This window comes from Parus major, chromosome 7 (assembly GCF_001522545.3).
Source record: "Parus major isolate Abel chromosome 7, Parus_major1.1, whole genome shotgun sequence".
NCBI lineage: Eukaryota > Metazoa > Chordata > Aves > Passeriformes > Paridae > Parus > Parus major.
In genome coordinates, this window is record NC_031776.1 from 12,593,981 (window position 1) to 12,620,754 (window position 26,774).

At 38.0% G+C, this 26,774-nt stretch overlaps 1 protein-coding gene across 1 annotated transcript in view; it reads right to left on the reverse strand.

The window, feature by feature from the left end:
* Nucleotides 1-26,774, reverse strand: part of PARD3B (par-3 family cell polarity regulator beta) — a 392,350-nt gene that overhangs the window by 234,027 nt on the left and 131,549 nt on the right. Inside the window, exon 4 of the mRNA XM_015635105.3 lies at nt 26,231-26,337. Coding sequence (XP_015490591.1) covers nt 26,231-26,337 — 107 coding nt within the window. The remainder of the gene's footprint in view (nt 1-26,230; nt 26,338-26,774) is intronic.

Sequence of the window (26,774 nt, forward strand, 5' to 3'; positions counted from 1 at the left end):
TGTAGTTTTGAATTCCATTTTAGCTGAAAACAAACCTTTTTTTGAGGTTCTTCTGCAGCTGAAGTTTGCACTTTCAAGAAAGAGCAGACTATAACACCTAGCTCAGCAAGAAAACATTAGAAATATTCACGTGCAACCAACAAGTGGCTATAGAAGGGGCCTAAATCACTTCAAGTCTCTCTGGTAGGCTTAGAAAACAATTCATTCTTAAGATAAGTAAGTTTTTGGGTAGCATAAAATTGCTATTACATCATTTTTAGGAAAGCTATGTATCAAAAGCCATCCTATCTTCTTTGAAAAAAAAATTATACAATAACCAACATGAGAAAAATCATCTCAAAATAGATACATTTAGAGAAAAAGGACTCTGAATAAAGAACTGGAGAAAATACTGAGTTCAGGATACACTTGGAGTATAAAACGGTCATCAAACACTAGCAATAAACTTGAAGGAAATAAGTAAGATCTATTAATATCTGCTCAAATTAGGACTCAAACAGTCTGTATACCCAAGGGAAAGTATCTTTATCTGAGACTTTCTTCTAATGACAAAGTTAAAAGTGAAAATGTATGTCTGAAGTTCCAGTTTCCAGTACTGTATTCCCTGAGGGCCTCTCTAAAACAAAGGAAAAGTATCCAAATCAAAGAGCAGGTCATGGAGCAGGGTGGCAGGCTGCAGAGTTCCCTCTCCCTACTTGGTCAACAGCAAACCTTCTTCCAAGAAGGTTCAGTAAGAGTTCAGATCCCACCAACATAAACAGTGAGATGCAAGGAAACCTGGGGGTGAACGGGATGCTTAGTTTACAAATGCAGGAAATGTCTCATCTATTGCTCTCACAACAGACAATTTTAATTACCGTATTTAAAAATTGAACATTTTTAGCAACACTTCCAGGATCATGTGAGCATTTCTGACAGCCAGAATGAGTTTAAAAAGCCATAGCACTATATTTAGCTTTAAAAATCAACACTTTCATAAATATTCCCAAACCAATTAGCCTGTGTTATAAAGTTGTTTACCTTTACCTAGAACAACAAATGCAATACTTGACATTGCATACAGAAGACCACATAACTTATGGAAAGGCCCCTTGTTGTTCAGTAATAATATATAAAATAAAAGCACATGTTAAAATATGATAACCCTATCTCAACCAAAATTATACATATCTTGCTGTAACGTCCAGCAATAACATTCTATGCTGTTTTCAAGTTTTGGCCGCCTGTACATGATTTTTAGGCCCAAAAGGTTTCTCTGTGGCTCATTTGGTCTGTTGGGACAAAATGTAAGCTGTGTGTTCTTGAAATGGCTAAGAAACTTCATTCAACCACACTATTCAGCCTCAGTTTGCAAAAAGAAGAATGCAGCACACCACAAGCTTTCAAAATATTTCAGACTGAAAATCAGTATCTCTCTTCCTCCATTAAGCCTTAAAGTCACAATGGGCCTAATTGAAGGTGCGGCACTAAAACCCTTCATAAAGAAAACATTTATCTTATCTTTATTACTTTCCATGTGCAGTCAGATTATCCCTAGGCCCTGGAACAATCTGGCAAGTGAAATAGATAACAAGCTTCCAGTAAGCAGAGACCTGGACTATAACTGTAGCAGTAACACCTCTGCATAGGAAAAACCTTTTGGAACTGAGAGTTCTTGGTTTGGACTGGACATAATTAATTTTCTTCCTACTACCTGGCACAGTACTATGTCTGGGATTTAGTAAGAGAATAATGTTGATAAATACTGTTTGTTTGGTTGTTACAGAGTAGTGCTTACCTCAAGTCAAGGACACTTCAGTTTCCCGTGCTCTGCCAGAGAGGAGGTGCACCAGAAGCCACGAGGGAGCACAGCTGGGACAGCTGATCCCAGCTGGCCAAGGGGATACTCCATGGCCTAGAACATCATGGCCAGGACATAAAGTGGGGGGAGCTGGGAGAGGCCAATCATTACTCAGTGATCAGACTGAACATCAGTCAGTGGGTGGTGCAACTGTGTTGGACAGGCCTTGCATTTTGGGTGCTGTTCAGTCATTCAAGTATTAGGTATGAAGCTGGTGTAAACACCTGTGTTTCATTTGCTCAGCTAATCTTTCCTTACGAAGGTAATAACAGACTAACTTCCAATCTTCCAGTTCACACAGCTTTATGTAACACCCAAAACCACTTCCTAAAATACATGCAAGAATGGTTTAGTATTGCAAAGGCATGCATAACAATGGCTCAAAAGATTTCCAGATTAATTTTTTAATTTAACATAGCTTTCCTTTTTTCCTTCTAAATAAGGATAATAAAATATAAATTCACACTGTATTGCTAATATCAATACATCAAGGGTGGAAACCAATGCAAAGGAAGCTAACAAAATGCTGCTAAACTGAAGGAAAAGTATTAATGTTTGTTACTGTGTATTTCTTATTTTTCCAGTGGTCTGCTTGATTGAAATCACTGTGCCATAGAACGTGGGAAGTATTTCTAAACAGCTTACAATACTTCCATTTCACTTACTGATTAAACTACATCATCCTCTCAACTATTCAGAATGAAATTAATTTGAAATGGATAATTGATGCAATTGTGCTGTATCTACAAATGCAATTAATCACTTGCTAAAGATGATTTTTAGGCAGTCAACTATCATGAAAATAAGAATCACACACCCTCTTTCAATCTTGTCAATTGAAATGTATTCAGCTGGACTGGTAAAAGATATTTTTCAACATAAGAATAGCTGTATGTCTTCAGATATTTTTAATAACATCCAAGTGGATTCATGTTTAATTAGCAGAGCACAAAGAGAAGCCATAATATAGTACGGCTTTTAGCAATTACGTGACAGTTTCAGGAACCACAACAGCAATATTTTTCCTCTCAACTACAAATGGATTTCTTGAATATTGTGAGGTTTTTTATATTGAATAGTGAGTTGTGATCTTAGCATGTAAAAAGTTATTTTAAACCAAGGGCCTAAATGGACACTCTCCCGAGAATTAGTCTGGACTAAGAAATTATTCCCCCAAATTATTTGTTAAAACTCTGCTGAGGGTTGTCATTACAGCTGGACTGCACTGGTGGATTACATACTCTCTGTCCAGTGCAAACCCTGAGCTGCCTGAAATCCCCCTCCACAGCATGTCCAAGTACTCTGGCTGAGTTGGCACTGAGGCAGATTCAGAGCAACTTTATCACATGTGTAGTCCAAGGGAAGTGCTCAGTATCTTTAGGAAGAGTGGGACAGGGACATCACATACACATCACATACACACATACATTTTCAAAGTCATTGCTTATGCTTTAACTCAGTGGTCAGCAACTTCAGTCAAAATAACATGAGGGCAAATTCTCAGTAGCAAACAGGATGTGCTGAGCCATGACACCCTGCTCCTAGATTAAGCATAGTAGGCAACCTTATCTACCCTCCTAACTACTACTGGCCCCAAGCCAGCAGACCCCTTGGAGTCCCTGCCTTCTACATCAGGAAGATACTGTTAGTGTCAAACATAGCTCGCAGGGAGCACTAGAATCAGCAGGAGCCAAAACCACAGGAGTTTCAGTTCTTCAGGGTCACAAGCTACACCAGCCAGGTTCCCTCCTCTGCAGTCACACTGAGCATTTCTGGACACATTCAACTTCTGCATGTAAAACACACCTTGCCAACGTCAACCTTCAAAATGTTCTCCCTCACCTTTCCTGCTATACCTATGCCTAATTTGTTCCATTCTAATAGTTTAAAATTCTAGCAGCAGAAAGCTCCTCTAGAGCAGCATTCTCTGATTGGAAAAAGCAATGCTCTGTTTCTTAAAGGCCTACAGAAACATTAAGTTCCTTATTGTTAAGAGCACCAAGGATTACTTTAGGCCTGGGATCAAAATTGTTACATATGATTTTGGCAAGAGAACTCCACGAATCCTCATATGAAAAGCTTCTCTATCACTGAGAGAAAAAAATGCTCAATCAAACATTAAAGGAAGTTAAAACAGTACTGGAGAGTATACATCTTCCTTGGCAGTTCTTTTGCATGGGTGAAGGGAAGGAAGAGGTGCAACTGGAGTACCTAAGTACTTCAGTTTGTGAAGGGTGGAAAAATAAAAATGTAAAATAATACCTCAGTTAAGTCTCCAGAAGTAACTTTCCTACACATAAAACACTGGACTTAGGCCCAACATTTTTAACAATTTCTAGGCTGAGGTGTGAGCAATGCCTTTTCCAAAACAGCAGAAAGCTGCTTTTAAAAGCATTGATGGTATATTGATAAACACTAGGATTTGGCACCTCTACTGGCCAAGAACCAATTCTTAAAATAAATGGAAATGTTCCAGTAAGGGTGAAAAAAACCCCCAAACCAAACAACCCACACACCAACAACAACCAAAAAACTACTGGAAACATAAGTAATATGGTATATGTTGACAACTTTTCGGAGCTGTCAATATTGGAGTAATTATCTCAAGGATGCAGTTAGCTGGCCAGTCAGATGATCACTGGCACCTTTAAAAAAGAGGATATGTTTATTAGCTCTCTCCACATTTATCATGCTGGTTTTAATTGCATATGAGCTCTCTGCCTGCACTGCAAGCCTACAGAGACACTACAGAGCAATATCAAGAGGACTTTGTGCCTGAGTCTGTAGTATTTGCATCTCAGCAAGATTATTAATTTGAACTAAGCCATGCTTAGAGCACCTGAAATATTTTGGCTGACCTCCTATCTATCTGCTAGGACATGAATATTTTTATTTTATTTACCTTGTAGTGTTTTTATTATACTTTCATATTTTAGGGACTTACTGTCCAGAAATACATGTGTGGCCTTTATTTATAAAGAATATTTAGCAGTGGTGTCAACAGTGTAAGGCAATATGGTTTTCCCTTCTAAAGGAAGGAAAAACTTCTAAAAAGAAGGTTTCCAAGCTAAAATTTGTGATTTTTTTCTATATCATCCATTTGGAGACAAAAACTTATGCTTAAAAAAGGTGCACAAACTTTGGACATCTGAGTTACTATATAAATTATTTGTAAGCAATTATTCCCATGGCAACAAGTATAATTTAAAATGCACTATCATTAGCTCTACAAATGCACACTAATCCCTTCTTTTGGTTGGAAACTGCCACTGGGCAATTAATATTGCAAAAAACCAGGAAAGAAATTAATGTTTCTACAAGAAAATCTACCAAATTTTCTCAGACCAAGAGAACACCAGCATGACCTTTCCTGGCTTGACTCACTGTTTGAAGCCTCCCAAGATCTTTAATTGACAAAACATTTTACAAGAGATTTGCAAACTACAAAGCTGAATTTTGATTAATTTCTTCTTTGTTTAGAGAGAAGCTGCTTGTATTCCTTTTTTAAGTAAAGAAAAAAAATCTCTCAACCCACTATGCATTTCATCAAGACATCTTCCTCATAAAACCAGTACTTAGAGGACATCTAAATCTTGTCTAGACAGTATTATGTATGACGCCAAATCTCTACTTCTCCCACAAATAAAATTTGAATTTGATTCCTGCCACATAAAGATACTAATAATGAACACTTAAAAAGAAAATCCCACAAACCTAATGCACAATAAAGAAAACTTTACAAATGTAATTGCACTACTGAATCGAAACTTTCTGGTTTTGTTACAACAATGTGTCCTCAATATTATCTGAAAGGCTTCTAAAAAATGTGTATTATTCAAGTGCTCAATCCACAAGTGATACTTTAACCTTGCATCTCTATTCCTTGCAATAAATTCTTTACCTGTCTTTTTATCAAAACTAAAATTACACATGTCTTCACCACCACCAATGACAGTGGGAGTGAACAACAGGGGTTTCCAAAATATAAAACCCAAAATCATTTTCAAAGTTGAAATAGGTCTTCATTAAAGATTGCATCTGATATTTCGCTATTAATTCCCTTTATGAATGGCACGTATAATGAGTTGCCTTAAAACAGGCTAGGTTGGTCAGCAGGAATCTATAGATCCATTGATTCTGTAACAGCAAGGATAACCACGTTGTTACCATCAGCCAACATTAAGTTCTGACTTGGATCACAAACTTCTGCTCATTGCTTTGGAAGAGTAACATCCGTAAGATGCTGCAATGGTATAAGAATGCTTTTTCTTTTACTTCAGCAGTTGCAGCCATAGCTATATTTAAGCCAAGAAGGCAGTCACCTCAGCAACCAACACCAGAGGAAACCATGAAAAAGATTTCCCCATCTTCTCAGACATGGCTCTTTGTAACACCCCACTCGTTGGGGATAGCCTGAATATTCCCTGTACCAGTAATCCCCGTGTCACACACACCCAAAGACCACTGCAATCTGGCCCACCTGGCCTCCTCCCCTCCCAAAAGACAAAGCTGTGCCATGGAACACAAGGCCTGCCTGGGGCACTGCTCTGCTCCTGCTGATCTGCATTTGCCCTGTGCATTAGGTATTATTATTACAGTGCATTATGTTAAGTTTTCCTCAGTGTGCAATGTATGTTAGTAATTGCTAGTTACGTTACTACTATTCCTCATATGGGATTATCATAGTGGAGCAACAGCACTGATTAATCAATTAGCATGGATTCATTAGAGATGAACGATAGGGCAATGTAATTGTGTTTACTGAACAATGGATGACAGTGTGCTTAAAGCCCAGGATTTCTAATAATGATATAGACATAACATTATGAATATTTAGAGCACCCTCACTACAAAGCAAGAGAGACAACAATCAGGATGTGATTCCATGTGCAAGTAATGCTGGAGCCTGAAGAATGCATAGATGGGAGAGCCTCAAGACAGATGGCACAGTTAGGTGACTTTTTTTAGCTTTGACTAAATCTCTGCAGAACAGCTACAGCATTTCCTGTACTCCAGAACGCACAGGCATGTCTGCACAATACAGTGGCCAACAGTATAAACAGTCAAAGCCTCAGGTGTCTCAGAAACATAGACCAAGCCATATTAAGCACAAGAACATGAAAAAACTGGCAGGGCCCATTCCATGAAATAAGCAGAAGCATACAAGGATAACTTAAAACTTTTTCTCCAGGGGTCTGAGGAGTGCATCCCTTATTGTGTGTCCTTGTCAATGGCTGAACACCAACATGACAAAAGCCATTAAAGAACAGGAACACCAAACTTCCAGACCCTTCTCTCAATACATGATTAATGCCTCTTAGGTACTAAAGCAATAGTCACAGACCCCTCTTCTGTCTAATTGTAGCATACAGACTCATTAGCAATTCACGTGGATATCAAAGGATGAGACAATTAATTTTTTGAAAATATGGTGGAAATAAGAGATACTGAATTTTAGCTTATGCTGCACTCTGCCTGAAAGGAAAAACACTAAAAAGGAATGTTAAATGTTACAAGGGAAATATTTCACTAAAAAGTCAAAGTAGAAAACATGTTCTCTGTTACTCCAGGAAATTAGAATCCTCACATAAGTCCAATACCCAGGTCCCATGAAAGAGCCAATCTACAGCATAACAAGGAATTGAATGCTCTCAGAGATCACTCATCCAGTTATTTTCCCAAAATGCTTCCGCAATGTCCCAGGGAACCACAGTCTGTGATTAGCATAGAGCTTCCTCAGCTTGGAATGCAGCCCTTGAATACAAGGTACTAAGAATTACACTGCCTGTTTAGATCAAAGGCACTTTCATTCCTGCAGGGAGTTGAGTATTCCTTCTTCACTTTGTGGGCTGCAAATTTATTTACTTTGCAAAAGATTCACACATTGAGTTAATTTAAGATTTACCAGTTTCCTCCAGCCTAAGCAACTTCCTGAATCAATGACTAACAGTATATTGTCCTGCAGACATCTTTATATTTAACCATTTGTTCCATATGCTTCGAGATGTTAAAGTCTCAAAATAAACTTTTTATATTTGTACTTTCATATATAACAATACACCTGCGTGTGCATATGTGAATGATAAAGTTGTAGATGAACTTCTTCCAAAAATTTTATCTGGTCACAAAGATAATATGGAGGTTTCCCAATATATCTCAGTACAGGAAGGAATTATCTTTAAAAATTCTCTCCTTGGCTCTAGGCATTCTACAAACCAAATTGTCAATCTTCATTCTCAATGAACCTCTCCAACACTCTGGTGAGGAAAATACATGACGGCATAAGGAAAATAGAACACAAATTCATCTTGCCCAGCCTCTATTTGACAGGCAAACCCTAGACTAGACATACTCTAAATTTCTCTGTTGCCACACTTTAACCCAAATTTTAAAAAAGAATTTGTCAGAGAAAAACATTAGCCATCCATTCTGAGGATTTGTGTAAGAGACCATGAGAACATCTTAACCTACAGAGCACCAAACAAGTAAATAAGGGTTAAAATGTTGCCTAAGTCTCTTCAAAGAATTGAGCTGCTTGCATCCAAATGGGAGAAAACATGCTGTCCTACATAAACCCCTTGATCTCAATCCCAATTCTCAGTGGAAATTAAGGCAACTGTGTAGCATTTTAATTCTGCCGAACTGTATACAAAACCTTTTTTTAGGATCTGAAAGTACAGGCACAGTGTTATCCTGAATCTATGAGTGAATATTATTAATAAACCTGAGTTGACTCCTGTGAGCCAAGACATTACTATCACTGGCTTATCTTAAACCTAGCAGGCAATTTAGACTAGAGACAGATCACCTGAGAGTATATTGTTATTTCAAATAAATCCTTATGAAACATAATGGTATTTTCAACATCTCCTAGGGTTTTTAAAAGTCATCATAAAATAACCTTTCATAAAATGATCTGGTTCCATGTTAATTATTAACTACCTATTGAAATAACAGCACTGGTTAGTAAATAACTTGACAGCACTAAAAATTGCAATGTAAAAAGACAGGATTTATCACATGACTGTAAGGAAGCTGGGTAAAGAAAATATCTTAAGCAAAGATATATCAGCATATTTGCTGTGAATAAAATAGAACAGCAATTATAAGACCTTACAGATTAATTAAGCTCAAGACATTTTAATGAGCACAGTTGTATCTACTAATCAGATTATGATGGGGACTCTCACAACCACCTTATTTTTTTAATTATTTGAAGAGAATAAGCAAACAAAATCCCATGGGTAACTTCAGTTTCACACTACAAAGTTATTATCACCAGAAACAGCTTTTTAAAGGTTACAGGTGGACTTGATTGTACTATAGTCATTGACTAATAGAAGCATCTCTAATTGCAGGAACAAAGGTCAGAGAAGACATTGCTGTTGCTTAGGTGAGCACAACAGGTAATGTGGAAAAATGAGTAACTCTCCAAAGGACACAAAGCAGCAGCAGATACCAACTGTCCTATTTCTTGCATGTGCCCCTGGATAAACATACTGTTTCAATTCAATGCCTGTTTCCTTGCTTTTGAGAAAAATACAGGGAATGTATACCAACAGAACTGTTGGTAATAAAAAGGCCTTTCAGCAAAATTCCCAATTTTTGTTTATTCCTATTTTTAAATAAACATTCTCAATTATATAAAGTATTTCCTAGGAAAAAAAATGTCATAGAGACATATTTAGTAAATAAGTGTTTGCCCCAAAGTGGAAAGAAATAGCTATAACCTGTCTCCCTGCATGTCTTTGAGAAGCTCTACCATTTCCTAAACTCTCCACAGAAGATGCTCAAGCTGGTTTCAGATACACAGAGAAACTACACTCTGAGACAAAAAAGTTCTCTTGTTCCCAGTTCCTCAGAACTTGGAAACCAAAAGTATGGCACTGAACAGCAGAATAAATCAAGTCTGGCTACCTGAGAGGGCCAAGGTCAGTTACGACAAAGAGAGGAATGTGACAGATGCACGAGTGACAAGGTTCAGTACATCTCAGTTCTTTATGAGGCTTCTCAGCTAAGACATGTGAAGCCAGATTGATTTAAACATGAGTATTTCCTTAATTTACAGTTCCCTTAGTTTTAAGAAATGTGTTGACAGAAAATTTGAGTGGCCTGAAAAGTTAACAAAGTTTTTATACATGTGAATTATTTAAGCTTTAAAACTTCAGTACAATATGCCTAGATACAAAGCACAGTACAGTTTTATACCAGTGAAACATTTCAAATACTATTACTTATGAAGAAATGCAATGTTACTTATCCAGGTCAGATGGTAATTAGCAATACTTCACAACCAGAAATCCAGGGAGATTGGCAGCATGCTGGGGGTAAGGGTGTGGGTTTACAGACTTTGTCTCACTCCTACTACCTATGCCAAGTTCATCAAAATTTACTATTTAGAAAAACAAATTTAAAAGCATTTTGTAAAGTCAAGTTTCTTCTGCTATCACATAGAACAGCAAAGCTTTTTACTGAAGATTTTATAATTGCGTTATAATAACCCAAAGCACTGTAAGCTACAAGAGTTTGATTGCATCTTTCTTATATTGAGCGCTACTGATCTGCATATTTAACAGCTCCACATTACTGTAAAGCATTCTGGGTACTCACAAGTAAAGACTTTACCTTTTCTTCTGGAAAGAAAAGGTAGAAAGAAATAGCTTCAATGAGTTACTTTGTGAAGGAAAGAACAAGGTAGACTTCCCAAAGAAAAGCCTCTCATTCAGAGATGAGCTTTACCAAATTCAAAAGCAACCGAAGGAAGCATTCACTGCTTTCTTCTGAAAATGAGCTTAATAGTCCAGGAGCTGATACAACCTGCAGGCAAGAGCAATACATCTTAGACAAAAGTTGCCCCCAGTAGAAAAGAAGATCATGGAGGGAATGGCATTTTTTCAAGTGTCTCTGCATAATCTCATGCAGGGCTTTAAATTTCAACCAAAAAAAAGCACTGTGAATTAGGCTTAGTATTTTAACAGAAACTACTGGACACATGAAACAAAACAGTGAAATAACAGGGTAATACTGATCTGTGTTGCTAAACTGATGTACTGCTGCATTTTAAGCTACTCAGAGCTTCTGCAATTTACATTCACTCCTGTACAATGGTAATGAAGTGATCAAGCCTGGAGATCACAAATACAGGGGCCTGGGGAGCTGAACTCCAGCTCAGAAACTAGTCTGAACAGTTTCCTCAAGCGTGAACTGACTACAGCACAGTGTCGTGAGCACAGAAGGAGTCCAGGTTCTAAGAGGACAGAGATAAGGCTTTCTATTTGCTCTATCCTCTCCCAGCAAATAACCCTTTCCTGTTTAAATGGTTACAAATTTCAATAGAGACAAGTTCAGACAGTGAAGGTTCACCAGAACTTAAAACAGGAACCCAACCAGAATACTTTCAGGTATAATTACACTTGATCTGGACTAAAAATTAATTTGTTTCCTTTGTGCAAGTATCCCTATAGCTGTATCCAATTGCAACACCTAAAAGTACCATCAAGTCTGGAAAACACAAGTGGAAGGATTGAGGGAGCTGACTACAAACTGAAATAAAGTTAGAACAGCTTATTTTTGTTTGGTTTTTTTTTTCCTTAAGTCTGAACTGTCTAACATACTGGTAACAATCAGACAGGAACTGTTTAGCATATGAAAGCAAATATTATTTCTGTTGTTATGGCTATTTGGACATCTGATAGCCTCAGGCAACCCAAAGGGGCCCCAACAACAACAGCTCAGCTTAAAAGTCAAAGGGCAGATACCTTTGAAGTGAGGGATGACACAGAAACAGCAGTAGACCTTGAAGTTTGGTCTGACAGAAAGAAGCTGAACATTCACAGTAAATTCTATTCATCCTCTCAATTCTCTTGAAGGCAAAATAAGCACCATGATGCTGAATGCCAGAAAACCTAAGGGCAAAATGCAGGAAAATACAGGAAAGGCTACCAGCATTTCACATGTCTTCAGCAAATAGTGCTGGGAAATGATTTTTGAAGTCATTAATATAAGTTAATAATACTTTGTGAGCTAGCTAACATTTATTTTATTGTCTGGTAAACATGAGTGATAGGGAACCTCTGACAAGGAAAACATTAGCAGTGTCTAGTAAGAGGATCCTTTGATTCTTTGGCATCCAGGCTGAACGGGCATAGAAGTTTTTAAGTAAGAGTGCATGAAGACTAGTGCTCACAAGCCTGTTGACACTACTGGAAAAGACAAGACTAGGTTTCCAGTTCTGCAAGTGGATTGATTTTTAGAGACTTACAACACAATTCAGAACACAGATAAGGTACAGTTTGAAAAATAAATGATGGATTCTAGAAGCAAGTAGTTTCAAAGTGGAAGCTCACAGTTGTGTCTCCCAGATTTTTACCTGTATCCTGCACTGGTGATGATACTGAATGGCACAGGAAAAACAAAATGGCAACTACCTTTCTGCTGGGAAAGGGGAATACAGGCCACTCCTGCACAGGTAAGACTGGTGTTGGGAAAGGACCCCACCCTGCCCCTTTGGAGAAGTCCCACTTGCTTGTGCAATTGCTGCTTCTCACCAATAAGGAGAGATGCATTAATGTGGATAAAAGGCTTCCATACAGATTTAAAAGCTGTTATACATTGTATGATTTCAAAGCTGATCTGGGGAAAAACACTTGTCATTCCCCTTTCAATCGAAGATTAACAGCAACTGTGCACCCAAGAGTTGTAACAGTAAGAGTATATTTGCTACTGGCATTTTTTATTTTATTGCTGCAGATGATGACTTCAATTTGTGGTCAACAGACCTCTAAATTCCTTGACTACTTTTAGAACATCATAAAAAGAAACTGTGAAGATCTAGCAAATGATATGTCTTCACTGGAAAGTTTTTGGGAGTCAACAAACTAAAAAAAGTGAAGTTATAAACCATACTTCAGATTATAAATTGGTTGGCATTTCTGACACAGACAAAGACAATTACTTTTTTGGGTGGGTTTTCTTAGTGAAGGGACATAAAATTCCTGGCTTTTGTTTTACAGAGATAAAACTGAAATGTACCAAGGACTACTGCTGGTTTTTCTCCTAGACTCATTTCTGATTTATTTATAGGAGGGCTTTCTACCTTTACCTGCAAATGTCACAACTGAGCTCGTGACTTTTATATAGTTTCTTGGTTTAATAACTATGGTAGGTACAGCACATGTTCTGCCTCTGCCCCTCTCCAAAAATAAACAAAACCTAATCACATCTAAAAACTAGTTTATATCTCACTGTTCATAGCAAATAGAAAGAGTTGGGCACAGATAACCTAATTTTCACCTGTTTCTGCTTACTGCATACACACTAACTCAATTTAGATTGATCTGCTAATGTTTGCAGACTTACTACAGTGGCACAAGGGTACTACATCCATTCAGCTTATTCTTAAAAAAGACAAACCAAGATGAAATGTTGTTCATACTCCTTTTTAATTTTATTTTAGCTCTTTGTTTATCTCTTCACTTCAAAGCGCTTCCAATATGAGGCATAGTTTCAGTGTGACAACTTTGTAAAATTAAAATAGAAAAAATGTGCCAGCATCAATCTGCTTTACATTGGAAAGCACAACAGCCTTGAGACAGAAATGACGACTTGTGAGAGTAAGCTATAATGAACCCAGAAGTGCTATCTGCAGTAGGAAAAATATATTAGACTGGAGGCTGAACACTCCTGAAACAATTTCTCTTCCTCAATAGGAGTCTCCTATTCCCCAGTTGCAGTGTATAGCCAAGTCTGAGTCCAAAAGCAAGGGAAAATTATCAGTATGAATCCCCACAATTCTGTTGGCTAGCATTTCTTATTTGACTTGGAGCTACTTGAAGTCCAAATAAAAAAAAGTACAGCCCAGAATAAAGCTGAGTCTGCAAGGGACATCCCCCACCTGTGACCAGTAACTGTCTGGGCAGGAAGACAGGAAACCACCCTGGCAGCAGGACCCCCACAGGGCGATCCCACCAAGCCAGGGGCAGGTACCCAGCCAGGGCACAGGCCCAGAAGGCGGCAGCTGAGGCTGGGCAGCAGCTGCCCAGATAACAAGATAACAGATGAGGCTGAGCCAGCCTGTCTGTCCTAACCATGGGCCTCTGCACCAACAGAGCAGGGGAAACATCCCAGCACACAGGAGGACACCTGCAGCTCCATCCCCAACTCCCCAGTTCAAAAGAGCCCTAAGTCGTGGCAGGACAAGCACATTAGTAAATATGGTCCTAGTTAAGAGGGAGGCTGCAGAGGGTCCAGGAGCTGATCTCAACAGTACCAGTCAAGATCCGTGGCAGGTGCACCCAGGTAGCCAGGCCCTTCTCAAATTCCAGTGTTGCTAGAAAGTAAGTTTTACCCTCTAGTGAGCTGTACTGTCACACTCCTTTGCACAGACATCATTTCATTACCTGTGAACTACAAGATATTGATCCAGTTCCTATTCTTTTCACAACAATGTACCTGAGGCACAAATTCAGTTCTCTTAAAACACAGTCTTGGTAAAGGGCATCACATGAATATTTATGCTACATATGCATGTATAGAATTAGTGGGTAGCATTATTTTATACGGCTTTCCCAAAGACAAGCTTTCATGCTAAAAGGAGCTTCCAGTAGGCTCTCCCAATAGGAAAAGACATTTTTGTGTCTTCTGCTTGAAAATTACTTTTTTCCCTTAGAGAGCTGGTGAAAGCTATGAAGTTACTTTCCAACTTTAATGTGTGCCTTTTAACTAAATACCTGTTCATCAAAAGCCTAGATTATTTTAACTACTTTTATAGAAAAATAAACCTGTTATAAACTGCATATATTACACGAAAGAGTACCTTCCCATGGTTTTTGCTTTCCTCACAGAAGACTGTTGCCAACCAGCCCTGAATGTGCATGTTTGGTTGTTCCAGAACAAAATACTAGCAGCAACAGAAGAGAAAGCTAGACCTGAAGTAATCTTACTTATTAAACAAATAACAAATATTATTTGTATGTGGTAGTCAACATCACATTCATACGAATATAGAATGATATGTAATAAATTCTACATATCAAATAATTTCAAGAAAATTTAAATCACTATAACCTAGAGTCTCCATGTTGGTCCTGACCTTAACAGGGAACCAACAATCAGACACTACAAGTCTGATTACTATAAAAGTAATTTTAACAGAACTTACATCAATAATTTGATGTTTTAGACACTTGTGTAGTATTATAAATACATGTAATTGGCAGCAGATTAATTTCCCAAAGTCTTATAATCTTTTGGCATACTGCCAACATAATTTAAAAGAAATCATTTTATGAGTGCATGCATCTGGTTCTAATGAACTAACTTTACCTGTAAATAATCAGTGTTTGTGCAACTGATGACATTAATACAATAAAGTTATCAACATGCCTCTCAAAACAGCCTTTTGAAAGTGACAGCTACACACAAAATAGACAATGAAAGGTAAAAAGGCAGCAAATCACAGCCGGGCATTAAGCAATCATCAGGTTCAGTGTTTTGTAAACTCAAGGATGGCTTTGTTACCATTAATGTATTACACTAAAACTACTATTACTAATAATAATCACATGGTAATCCCTAATCTAACAATATTTCTTCTGTTCTGAAGTGCTCCAAAGAGAAAAAACACACACCACAAATTCTCTTCCATGTACTAACTAGACTATCAATTTGACCATAAGACAGCATCCATCTCATACCATCCTGTTATCAATGGATGGACTATGAACAGCAATCCAGTTTCCTTTCTCTTCTGCATAACAGGATGGAACATTTTCCCAGGCTTAACAACAGCCAACCAGAGACAGAATTGTCTGAAGATTGAAGTAGAACTGACTTCTTTTACCCCAAGTTAATTCTACTATTTAGAAATTTACAGAACAAATAGTAAATAATAAAAATATTGTGTAAAAACTTCCCTAGCCCATTCTGTCTCTACTCCCCTGAACCTCCTTGGTAGGAACAGAAGGACTTATAATAAAGAATTTTGCGTTTTTTTCCATGCAGAGCAAAACATTCTGATTCTAGGTGTTCTCACCACTATACAGCAGACCACCCCAGCCACCAACACTTTCAGGGTACCTTTTGTAGAATATTCTTCCCTTAGATATACGACATTACTGAATTCATTCTCAAACAAAAATCCTAAAACATCCAAGGCAGCTCATACTCTCATGAAGGAAATGTGGATACACTTATACATCAGCCACACCAATCTCATAGGTGGTCTTTGTGCCACAGAATTTTCACCAATACCATTAATTAAAAAACTCCACAGCTTTGCAGAAGCACACAGCAGTATCTGATACCTAGGCAGCTGTGGTGATGCTGCACAGATCTGAGGAAAATGTTCCTATATTCTTTCAAAACAAATATACAGTAAAGACTATACTCCTTGGCTGAAAAGAATACTACAACAGAAACATCTGAGCAACAAACACATTTGTCTGTAAGAACTGACACTGATTTATTTCTTTTTAAGATGAAACATCTGCATTTTGGCTATGTCTTTTAAAATCAAATTGAAGGGGATATCATTCTACCTGCTGATAAAGAGTTTGGGTTTTTTTATTAGTGACTTCAAATCCATTTAATCTTATTTTGTTCCCTGTCCTCTCCTCCTTTTATCATTCTTACAATTTCTCACAGAAGTGTTTTATAAAATTCCCCTTGGAATATGCCTCTTCTGCATATTCCCAAATTCACTTGAACTTTTATGGAAAGTGTCAAAAAAAGAGACAACAAAGACTAACTAGCCCTTGCTCAGTAGTGCTGCTTGCAGAACTTACTTTAGCCCAAAACAATGTATTTCTGTCTGATTCTCATCCTGCTGTTAGGACAGAAAAATGTATGCAGATTATGAAAGAGAGAAGTGGGGCTGGAAGTGAACAACACATCCGAGGAAGCTTCACCATATTCTTTGTCTGATGTGAAGTCCAATGAAAAGAAGGGGTTCCTTTTGTTTCTGTAAAGCTGACAGGTATACCATAAACTTGATTGTATTGGTTATTCCAAAAGGCAGAGGAAAGAAAAAGGAGGAGACCAGTTTATCTCCACAGGTGTTCAAATCTGTAATCCTCTTGGATGCACCCTATTAGGTCAATGGAGTAAACATGCCACAAGAAACAGCAGCTCCTTCATTTCAGGTCCAAGTCAATGTCACTCTAAGACAGCTGCTACATAGACAACAGCACAAATACCAATACAGACAGTAATTCTAACTCTAAGATACTGTGATATGCTCTCAAAGATACCACGAGATGCTTCAGTTCAGTCACATTACATGGTACAGTTCCAATACAGAAAAGAGGGTATTATAGCCTCCCTTGAGACTGACACAAAAAGGAAGCTTTTTACTTGAATTTTAGAGAGAAGCTTGAGAATCCATATTGAAACCTATATTAAATGAAGTTTTAAATTCAGATTAATTAAAGGCAAAACTTACTGTTACTAGTAGTATAAAGCAGACAATTAATTTTAAAAAGGCACAAGCCACTACTCAATTTGTTCAGGAAATAAACCCAACAAAAAATCTTACAGGAACAACTGTTCCTATAAGATCTCTCTGTGAGGGGGCACTTTTCTCCCCTTACATTAGTGCTTGGGATGTGCAACACTTTGAACTGGCAAATATGGTTCTTAGGATCTGAAAAGTGTCATAAGAACAAGTGTGCCAAGTGAGACCACAGGTATGTCCATCTTTGAATACCAGGTTGCCTCACAAACTGCTAATTATTGTCCCTAATAGTACAGAAAAATAGCGGCAATGATTTGCTCTTGCATCAACACAGTTATTCTGCAGTCTAATCTCTTCCTTTTAGCTGAAGATTTGCATATTTGCTATATTGTTTATGTGTTAATTTCATTTATTTAAAGTTATTTCAGAGAAATTATACTGCTGATGTTACAACAAAAGGCCACATTAGAGGCCAGAAGCAATCATTGCAATTACTGACAAAAATCAAACGTGGGATGTTTGTTCAAAATCCTGAAGCTCACTGACTCACCCTTACTATTTTAGTCTATATTCACACTGATCTTAGTTTATTATTCCTGACTCCAACATGCCAGAACACCTGCAACAGCTAAAGGATACAGTATACAGAAGCACTAAAATATTCCTCCCTTCCTTTCAAGTTGTCAGTGTCAGAAATTGTTTCACAGGCATGAAGTAAAATCAGGAGCTGCTGCCATTAAAAAAAAATCTGATGGAACATGCGAGTTTCAAAGAGACCTATATTATTATTACAGCTCAAAAACCTGGAAATCCAGATTATCTGAGACACCAGCTGCACCTAAGAACCAATCTCCAAATTAAAGTATCTCCAGCAAGTTGGATAATTTAGTGGTGAAGAGGCCTCATCTAACAAAATAAAACAACAAAAAAGAAATCCCGTCTCCTTATAGTGTGAATAACTGTCAATCCTCTAAGAGAAACAAAGTCACACATCTGACTTCTGGAGAAACACAAATATTAACCAAACAAGAGTAGAACTTCATATGACAGTGCACTGGAAGATGACATAGTAAAAAAATCCAAAATTATTTTTTTTCCTAATGTCACAGCAACACTTGAGTCTAGGTAAAGTATCAAAGATCTCTGCCATTATTCCCTGTTGTCCGTTTGATTACTGTATTTATGGAAAAATTACTTAGTAGTAAGCATTTCAGTAGGACACTGAGAACCTATTTTATTTTAGCTAAATGTTTCTAGAGCTTGGCAGTAAATGATATGCATGAGCCATGTTGACTGTCATCTTCCACTTTTGACTGTCAGACATGGAAGTAACTTGCTAATGTTTCGTTCCAATTTCAGCACCATGAGCCTGTTGCATAAGCTGCCTGCAAAAAGCTGTTCCAGATGGAATGACAGTATTTTGTAGGACCCCAAAGATGTAGCTATAGAGATGAATATGTGTCAACAGCATTGACAGCATGACCTTTTTTCCCTTTTTTTGTCAACAGCTCTTATTTCCACCCTCTAATTTTTGCACATTCTCTATAAGACAGGCTACACAGGAAAACAAAGAGTTTCAGTCTCTCATCCATCTTGGATCACCTACAATCTAATCTACCTGACTGCACAAGGCAGAGGACAGAGGAAGAAGGTGTATAAACAATAAGGTGTTTTCAAAATTACAGCCAAGGCCCAAAATTCATTTTAAAATGGAAACAAAACCCACTCTCCTACTAACATAAGAACTATGAAGAGCTTTGATGATTTCCATTAGAGATACTTTCTTTAATGAGTAGTCAGTAAAATGCCAGTACTCCTCACACTGGAAACAACCTGTTAACAATGAATAACAACTTCTACTGATTACACCATTTTTACTGATAATTTATATATTATATTAACATCACAGAACATTCATTATTAGCTCTTAGTACAATAAATCACAAAAAGTCTACTTATCCTGCTGGAATAAAAATATGTAAATTACACCCACTGCTCATTTTAAACAATACAGGTAAAACAATACAATTTTTCTGACACACAGGCTGTGCAAGGAACACAAAGAGCACTTCCCCACACACACATATACTGCTTTGCACCCTCAAAAGAGGAAATTACCACAAGGCACTTCTGTCCCTTTTCAGATGAACAATTTAGTATTCTGACAAACATTTAATTTACATTTTTTAGTTTTTCCTCTACAATATAAAATAATTTCTTTTTGACACAGAATGCCACAGCACACAGTACAAGATGGGGGGAAAAAAAGCAGTGCAGGGCCGGAAGGCAGCAGAGAGAATTGAGAAGGAATGGCTTTTGTTATTTCGACAGCCCTCAGCTCGCAGCATAGTTGGATTTAGAATATGTTCTTTAAGAGCAGCAGTTTTCATGGTGTAAGAGTGCCACACAGCTCTGGTTCCTGCAGTGCTCACACCAACAACTTCAAAACGAGCTCACTGCAGATGTCCCTATGATCATCTAATCAGACATCAAAAGCAATATACTGACAAGCTCCTGTGCTGATTAGAAGTGTTCTATATATGTTTCACAGTATAAACAGACACACAGTAGTTGCTTTATAAATGGATTCACCCACATCAGAATTCCCTTTTAAAAATTCCAACTGTTTGGAGCTCCCCAGCTGAATGACAGAAAATCCTTTTAAATCTTCCCAGATCTTCTGTTCAGTTCCACATTGCAGTATTTCAAGAGCAAGAGTTAAATTATTAATAGGAAAACTTTTACCAGAAAAAAGTAAATGTCTTCCAGAATTTAAAAACCTTGCTATTCTGAATGACAGCCTGAGACCACACCACATCAGGGAGGCAGTCTTGCTTTTACCCTCCAACACACATGGTAATATCTAAGATCTATTTCTAAATCTGCTTTGATGTCTGATTATTATACATCAACAAGCACAGATTTAAAGCATTACAAGTGCACCAGCACTGCTAGTTCCTGAAAAAATACAGTGTTTCTCCCAATATCTGGTTTCCTTCTCAGAGTCCACTTCCTACAGCACTTAAAGAGGACCTATAAGAAAGATGGGAACATTTTTTAGCAGAGTCTGTTGTGATAGGACCAGGTAATGGTTTTAAACTAAAAGAGGGTAGATTTAGACTAGATGAAAGATGTTTTTTACAAAGTAGGTGACAAAACACTGGAACAGGCTGCCCAGAGAGGTGGGAGATGCCCTGTCCCTGGAAACATTCAAGGTCAGGCTGGATGGGGCTCTGAGCAATCTGATCTAGTGGAAAAGGCTCATGCTTATGGTAGGAGGGATGAAACCAGATGACCTTTAAGGGTCTCTTCCAACCCAAAGTGTTGTATGAGTCTATCACATAACTGTGGGAGAATTTCATATTGAAATTCTAACACACACCATAGAACCAGAAAGTCAAACTATCTGACCTAGTCCAGTAAACACACTGGACAGAAGTTCTATCTTCTAAAATCAGACAGACAATACAACTCTCATAGCAGTATAGTCTCTTAGCTCAAGTCTTAGCAGAAATCTGCTGAATCAAATTATAAACTCCATGGAATTATTCCACCACTGTGCCAAAAAAGATCCTTTCTGCCCTGCCCTACTTTTAAAGAGCACAATTAGCTGAACTAATATTTCTGTTCTTTTTAAAATACTCATACGTTTTGAACGTACTACTGATTATCTCACACCCAAATTTTTAGTGTATGTGTCTTTATGTTTTCATATATATATAATATCATATAGAAAAGGAAGAAATTGTTAAGCTGCATCCTTACACATGTGGATGTTATGCTAATTCACAGGAAGGCTAATACACCACAAGCACAATTAACAGCCAGAAGAACCACAGAAGGTTTTGACCCTTTTTAACAAGAGCTTGAAACATAAAAATGCTCTAATTATATATCACCCTTATTCAAAATTGCAAATTACATGTCCACAATGCATAAGATACAGTGAATTTCAAGTCATATCTAGGCAAAAATTGAAACTGTATTGAGCCACTGGAGCGACTCTTCAATTGATCCAGCATCTCATTGTATTTTTAAATATGGATAAATACAATTTGATCTGCCAGTCCTATTGATTAACTCCAAGATAACTTAAGTATTTGTCCAGAAAACATGTAACTATAAAAGAAACTCATGCAGAAAATAGCATACAATAATAATCAGCAAGTTAACAAGAAGGGATGAAACCTTAATCCCACCAGAATTAATGGGAATTATTATCAATTCAAATAGGATCCTCTGTCTAAAACTCATGACAAATCAAATCTTATGACAGTAGAGGAAGTCTGTCCCTGGGCAAAAAGAGAGACAAGCAGAAGTAACAGCTCCAGAAACAAAAGTTCAGATGTTGGCAATTACTGCCTGAATGAAATTGATTGAGCAGAAGCAGCAAAATGCATTCTGCTCCCCAACACCAAACCAACAGAGCCACACAATTCACACTTTCTGCCTTGCTGCATCTCATCCCTACCATGTTGGGGAGAGGGATCCAGTCAGGAACTTCTGAGTTGAAGAAAATCTGAAACTGCAGCTCTGCTCAGCAAATTGGGGACAAGTGTTGAGCAAGTGTTAAGTGCCCCAAGAAGGCTTGTTTCTTCTGGAAGGTTTCAGCATCTCAATCCCACTCCATGGCCTCGCTCCAGAGGAGATCCCTAGCTGAAGAGTACATGCCTATTGCTAAACCCACTTTGTGAGGCCAGACCATCTGCAGCTGGACCAGCCCTTGGCCTTTGCCAGGGCAAAGCTATGGGCACAGAACTTTTCAGAGAAGTAGAATCACAGAATCCTAGAATTGGGTTGGAAGGGGCCATAAAGATCACCTAGTCCCAATGCCCCTGATATAGGACACCTTTCACTGGACCAGGATGCTCAGAGCCCCATCCAACATGGCCTTGAACACATCCAGGGATGGGCATCCACAGCTTCTCTGGGTGACCTGTGCCAGTGTCTCACCACACTCACCATAAAGAATTTCTTCCTCATATCTAACCTAAATGCCCCTTCATAGTTTTCACCCATTATTCCTTGTCCTGTCACTACAGTTCCTGATGAAGAGTCCCTCTCTGGCTTCCCTGCAAGCCTCCTTCAGATACTTCTATGAGGTCTCCACACAACCTTTGCCTCTCCAAGCTGAACAGCCCCAAGTTTCTCAGCCTATCTTCACAGGGGAGGTGTTCTAAGTTCCTTACAAACTCCATGGCCCTCCTCTGGACTCATTCCAACAGGTCCATGTATTTCCCATACTGGGGACCCCATAGCTGGATGCAGCACTCCAGGAGGGGTCTCACCAGAGTGGAGCAGAGAGGCAGAATCTCTTCCCTCAACCTACCGGTCGCATTTTTTTTGCAGCCCAGGGTTCAGATGACCTTCTGGGCCGCAAGTGCGCACTGCTGGTTCACGTTGAGTTTTTCATCAGTCATCACCCCTCCTTCCCCTCAGGAAAAATATTCTCAATCACTTCTGCCCAATCCACAGATGTGCATAATAACATTAAACTAATTCTGTATCCCTGAAGTCCTCTCTGGATACCAAGGGAAGAATTCTCGAGAGCCTGGTCAGGGTTCTGTGATCCTAACTAGGCAGAAGAGCTATGGAGTAGCTTTAATAAAGTAAAAAAAAAATAAAAATAATCATTAACAAATACTTTTTTTTCAATACAAACAAAGAATAAATTCTGATGTGTGTTACCCCTATTTTTCCCTGATTACTGTCTCTAAATTTTGCAGTGGCAGCTATCACAATAAGGAAAGAGAGGTTTGGATGAAAAAAGAAACTCAAATTTTGTACCATCTGTTAAATGACTTCCAGTCTGAGGGAACAGATGCTGGACTTCACTATTGGTTTTTGATTGATCTAGAAGTATTTTGTTAATTGGGGCTAAAACTACAGCTAAGATGTGTCAGGGAAAATAGGAAAGAATAGCTCAAATTCTCCTCAAACTACCTGATCATTCAGAACAGGCTTAGTTACTTTTGTAATCATCATATAGCATTAAAAAAATCAGATCTTCCTTTGAATAAATGGGACAGCTGACAAACAGAACACATGCTTTGCTTGATGCCATAAATAATGTGAACAGCTCAAATGATTCATCAGGTTCAACCAGTTCACCTGAATGGGATAGCAAAGTTCTTTCCTTGTATCACTGCATGTTTGCTGTACTATTTAGTGCATTACTCCTTGTACAACTGAAGTGCACTTTCCAGGAGGTAAATCAGTGCTGTCTTCAGAGAATGCCATGGTAGTCACCTCTCAAGAATCTGCTGAAGCACTGGTGCATCAGTGTAAGGCAGCATTCGGGTACTGCCACACAGAGCCCACTGCCTGTTCCATGTGTACCATGTACCAAAATGTCCAAAGTGCCAAAACAGCCCAGCTAATTATGAAAGTCAGTTTCAATTACAAAATAATTGCTAAGATAATTGTGGCATAAGTACAGGGACTTAATTTTCTCTACAAGCACTGAAGAATGTTTCATCTAGAAACAGTTCTCAGGATTCTAACTTGCATGTGACATGTGACTAAAGGAAGCGGTTTAACATTAAAAAAACCTCTCGTTTGTGGCAAAGGAAATTCAGTATTAGTTTTAAATTTTCAGCAGCAATGTACAGAACAAATGAATTTTTTCTAAATACCGCTTTAACACTTGAAAGACTAAAGCTATTTTCAAAATGCAGTGTTCAGTTATTTCTGCCATGTTTTTTCATTTGTCAGATATTGATTTTTCTGCATGTTTTAAAACAATCTGTACCTAATTTAACCTATGTTATTTAAGCTTTCTGTGTTTCCCAGAACATTATTCCAAAGCATATTTCAGTATGATTGATGATGAGAGTTTTATTAATGGTAGTGTTGCAAAAATAAGAATTAATGTAATGTAATTTTGCTGTAATAGATTTTTGCTTTCACAAAAATATCAGAACAGCACCAAACCACAACTTTCAACTTTCTGGGCCTCCCCCACCTCTACTTTACATGATATATTTTTAAAAAATCCTTCTCCACCCCTATTACTTTCCCAGATTTTACTGTCACCCCTACAGCTGACAGAGGGATGCTCTGTATTTTAGCACAGATAATTCCTTTAGGCCTAGAGGACTCTTTTGTGCTGATGCAAGTCAGTGAACCATGGTGAGGTTTTAACCTCTAAGTATTACTGCAATCCTCATGTAATAGCATAAAATGCACTTGTCACCACTAAAATTACATTAAAAAACTCAACTCAACAAAATGCTATTTTTTTTTCTTGATGGTCTGTAAAGCATTCAAAACACACCCTGGAATGAAACAGATTTTGCTTATTTTTCCACCTTTTTTTGCCATGTTCATAGTTATAAAATACTGGAGTTCAGCGCTACATACTGACATAATCACTTTATATGTTTCTCAGCTTTGCCAAGAGTGTAAGATCTGCACTGTTAACCAAGAATTCTTCTTTGTACTTTCATTTATCAGACTCAGTATTTCATTAATAGACAAATACTTGCAACAAACATCAAGAAAAACCTCTCAGCTCAAACAGGTCTGACAAATGATATGTAACTTCAACCAGTTCAGCCCCCTGTAACATCAAAATGTACCTGGAGAGCCACTGAGACTTTTAAAATTGCACCACTTAGCAAATAACAAAAGCCATTGTAAAATAAGGTGCACACAAATTACTTAGATGCACATGCATTTGACCATGCAAAGAGAAACAATGAACAGTCAACTAAAACCCTGTGTTGGCCTTCAGAATTGCAGAGGTGGAGTGAGACTCATAGAACATCATCTGCATGCAAGTCAACTGACTATTTACTTCCTTTATTCACATGAACTTAATTGGAATTTTGGTCTTAAATACACCTTCAGGTGAAAGGTTCCCAACTCCAGGATGTGTCGCTGAACCCCAGCTCTCTCCCCCCACTCCCCAATGTGCCAGCACAGCCTTCTGGGGAACACTGCTCTAAACAAGTTGTGATCTAGTCTGCAACATCCCTCCTGCACCAAACAAAGACTCAGGGTTTCTGAGTGCTGCTTTGTTTTGAAATGAACCAGCAATAGATTGTTTTGCACAGCTGGGGACAGGGAGTGAACTGCAACATTATGCAGAGAATCTAAAGGGGAAAAGGCATAAATATTACAAGCAGATGAAAGCAGAGTCACCATTTAAGCCAGCATTCATGTGGTCTAAAGAAGAGCAGCACTAGACCCACCAGAGATTTCTGGGCAAAAACTAAAAAATAGCTTTATTCAGCTCAAGACACTTACATGTCCCAGATGACATTCAGAGTTTCTGAAGAATTTCATTGGTTTATAAGAAATATAGGAATGCTTTCCCTACACACAAAGCTTCAGGTCTTAAAACTGCAAAGTAGAACATGTGGCCCAAGCGTGACTAAGACAGCATCACCAGCACCACTTTAAGAAGATTAAAGACAGTCTGCAAAAACATATAATTAAGAGTTACTGTATTTTCACTAATTGTGGCCTTGCAATAGAACTTAAGAATAACTATATTGAAAACAAATTTGTCCTCGAAAGGGAAGAGTCAGGTCAAACAGAGAAGTGAGATAGACACCATGTAGGAGAGTAGCAGGGTACCAAAGATGACAGAAATGCCCTTAGAAAACAAGACAATTGGAAAAGGGTGCAAGAGCAAAGAAACAATGACAAACTGGAAAACATAATACCGAACAAATAAATAACTGCTGAAAGTTCAGTTCATATTCCAATGCCTTATGACACCACTAAGCTTTATGTAAATCTCTTCTAGAACCACTGTTAATTGATTGTATCACCTAAACTATTTTTCCAGAGGAAATTCTCTATTTTACAGAAAATAAGTGTGGTGCATTTTGTTATAGATCCAAATACATATGGAGCTTATAAAACTATTATACTCCAACAGGAAAGAAAAGTTTCAGTCTTAAGCAAAAGGTGAGTCACATGACACCTACTGCCACAACATGCTTGAGGCCACAGTCACTGGGATGAGAAGCACTTGGGAAGTCATCAGGTGCACCCAAAGCTGGATCACTGCTCCTCCGTACCAGAAGCGGTGTGCCTGCGAGACAAAACAGAATTTAAAGGTTTGGGGATGCTACATTAGCACAAGGGAAAGCTTCATGTGGTTAAATAAGAAAAGTGTGCAGCACCTAAATATAAGCTTCTCTGTGGTAATATTCACCTGTTAAATTACTAGATTTGATAGGGTTGTACTGTTTCAGATTTACTGAGCTAAAGAAATTATAAAATTTTTACACACCAATGTAATAGACCTCCATCCATAAGCTACCTAAATTAGGTGAAAACTGCTGGCAAAGAGGAGAAAAAGGCACCTCCTCAGAAAAACAAATGACTAGTTGCATGTATCTTGCAACTACATGCACCATTAAGTGAGAGAAATTAAGATTATAGCTGTCAGTTCTAACACTAAGTACAGTGGCTGGGGCTGATAGCAGCCATAACTATTAGATCTAAAAAAGAAGTTTGAACATGCAA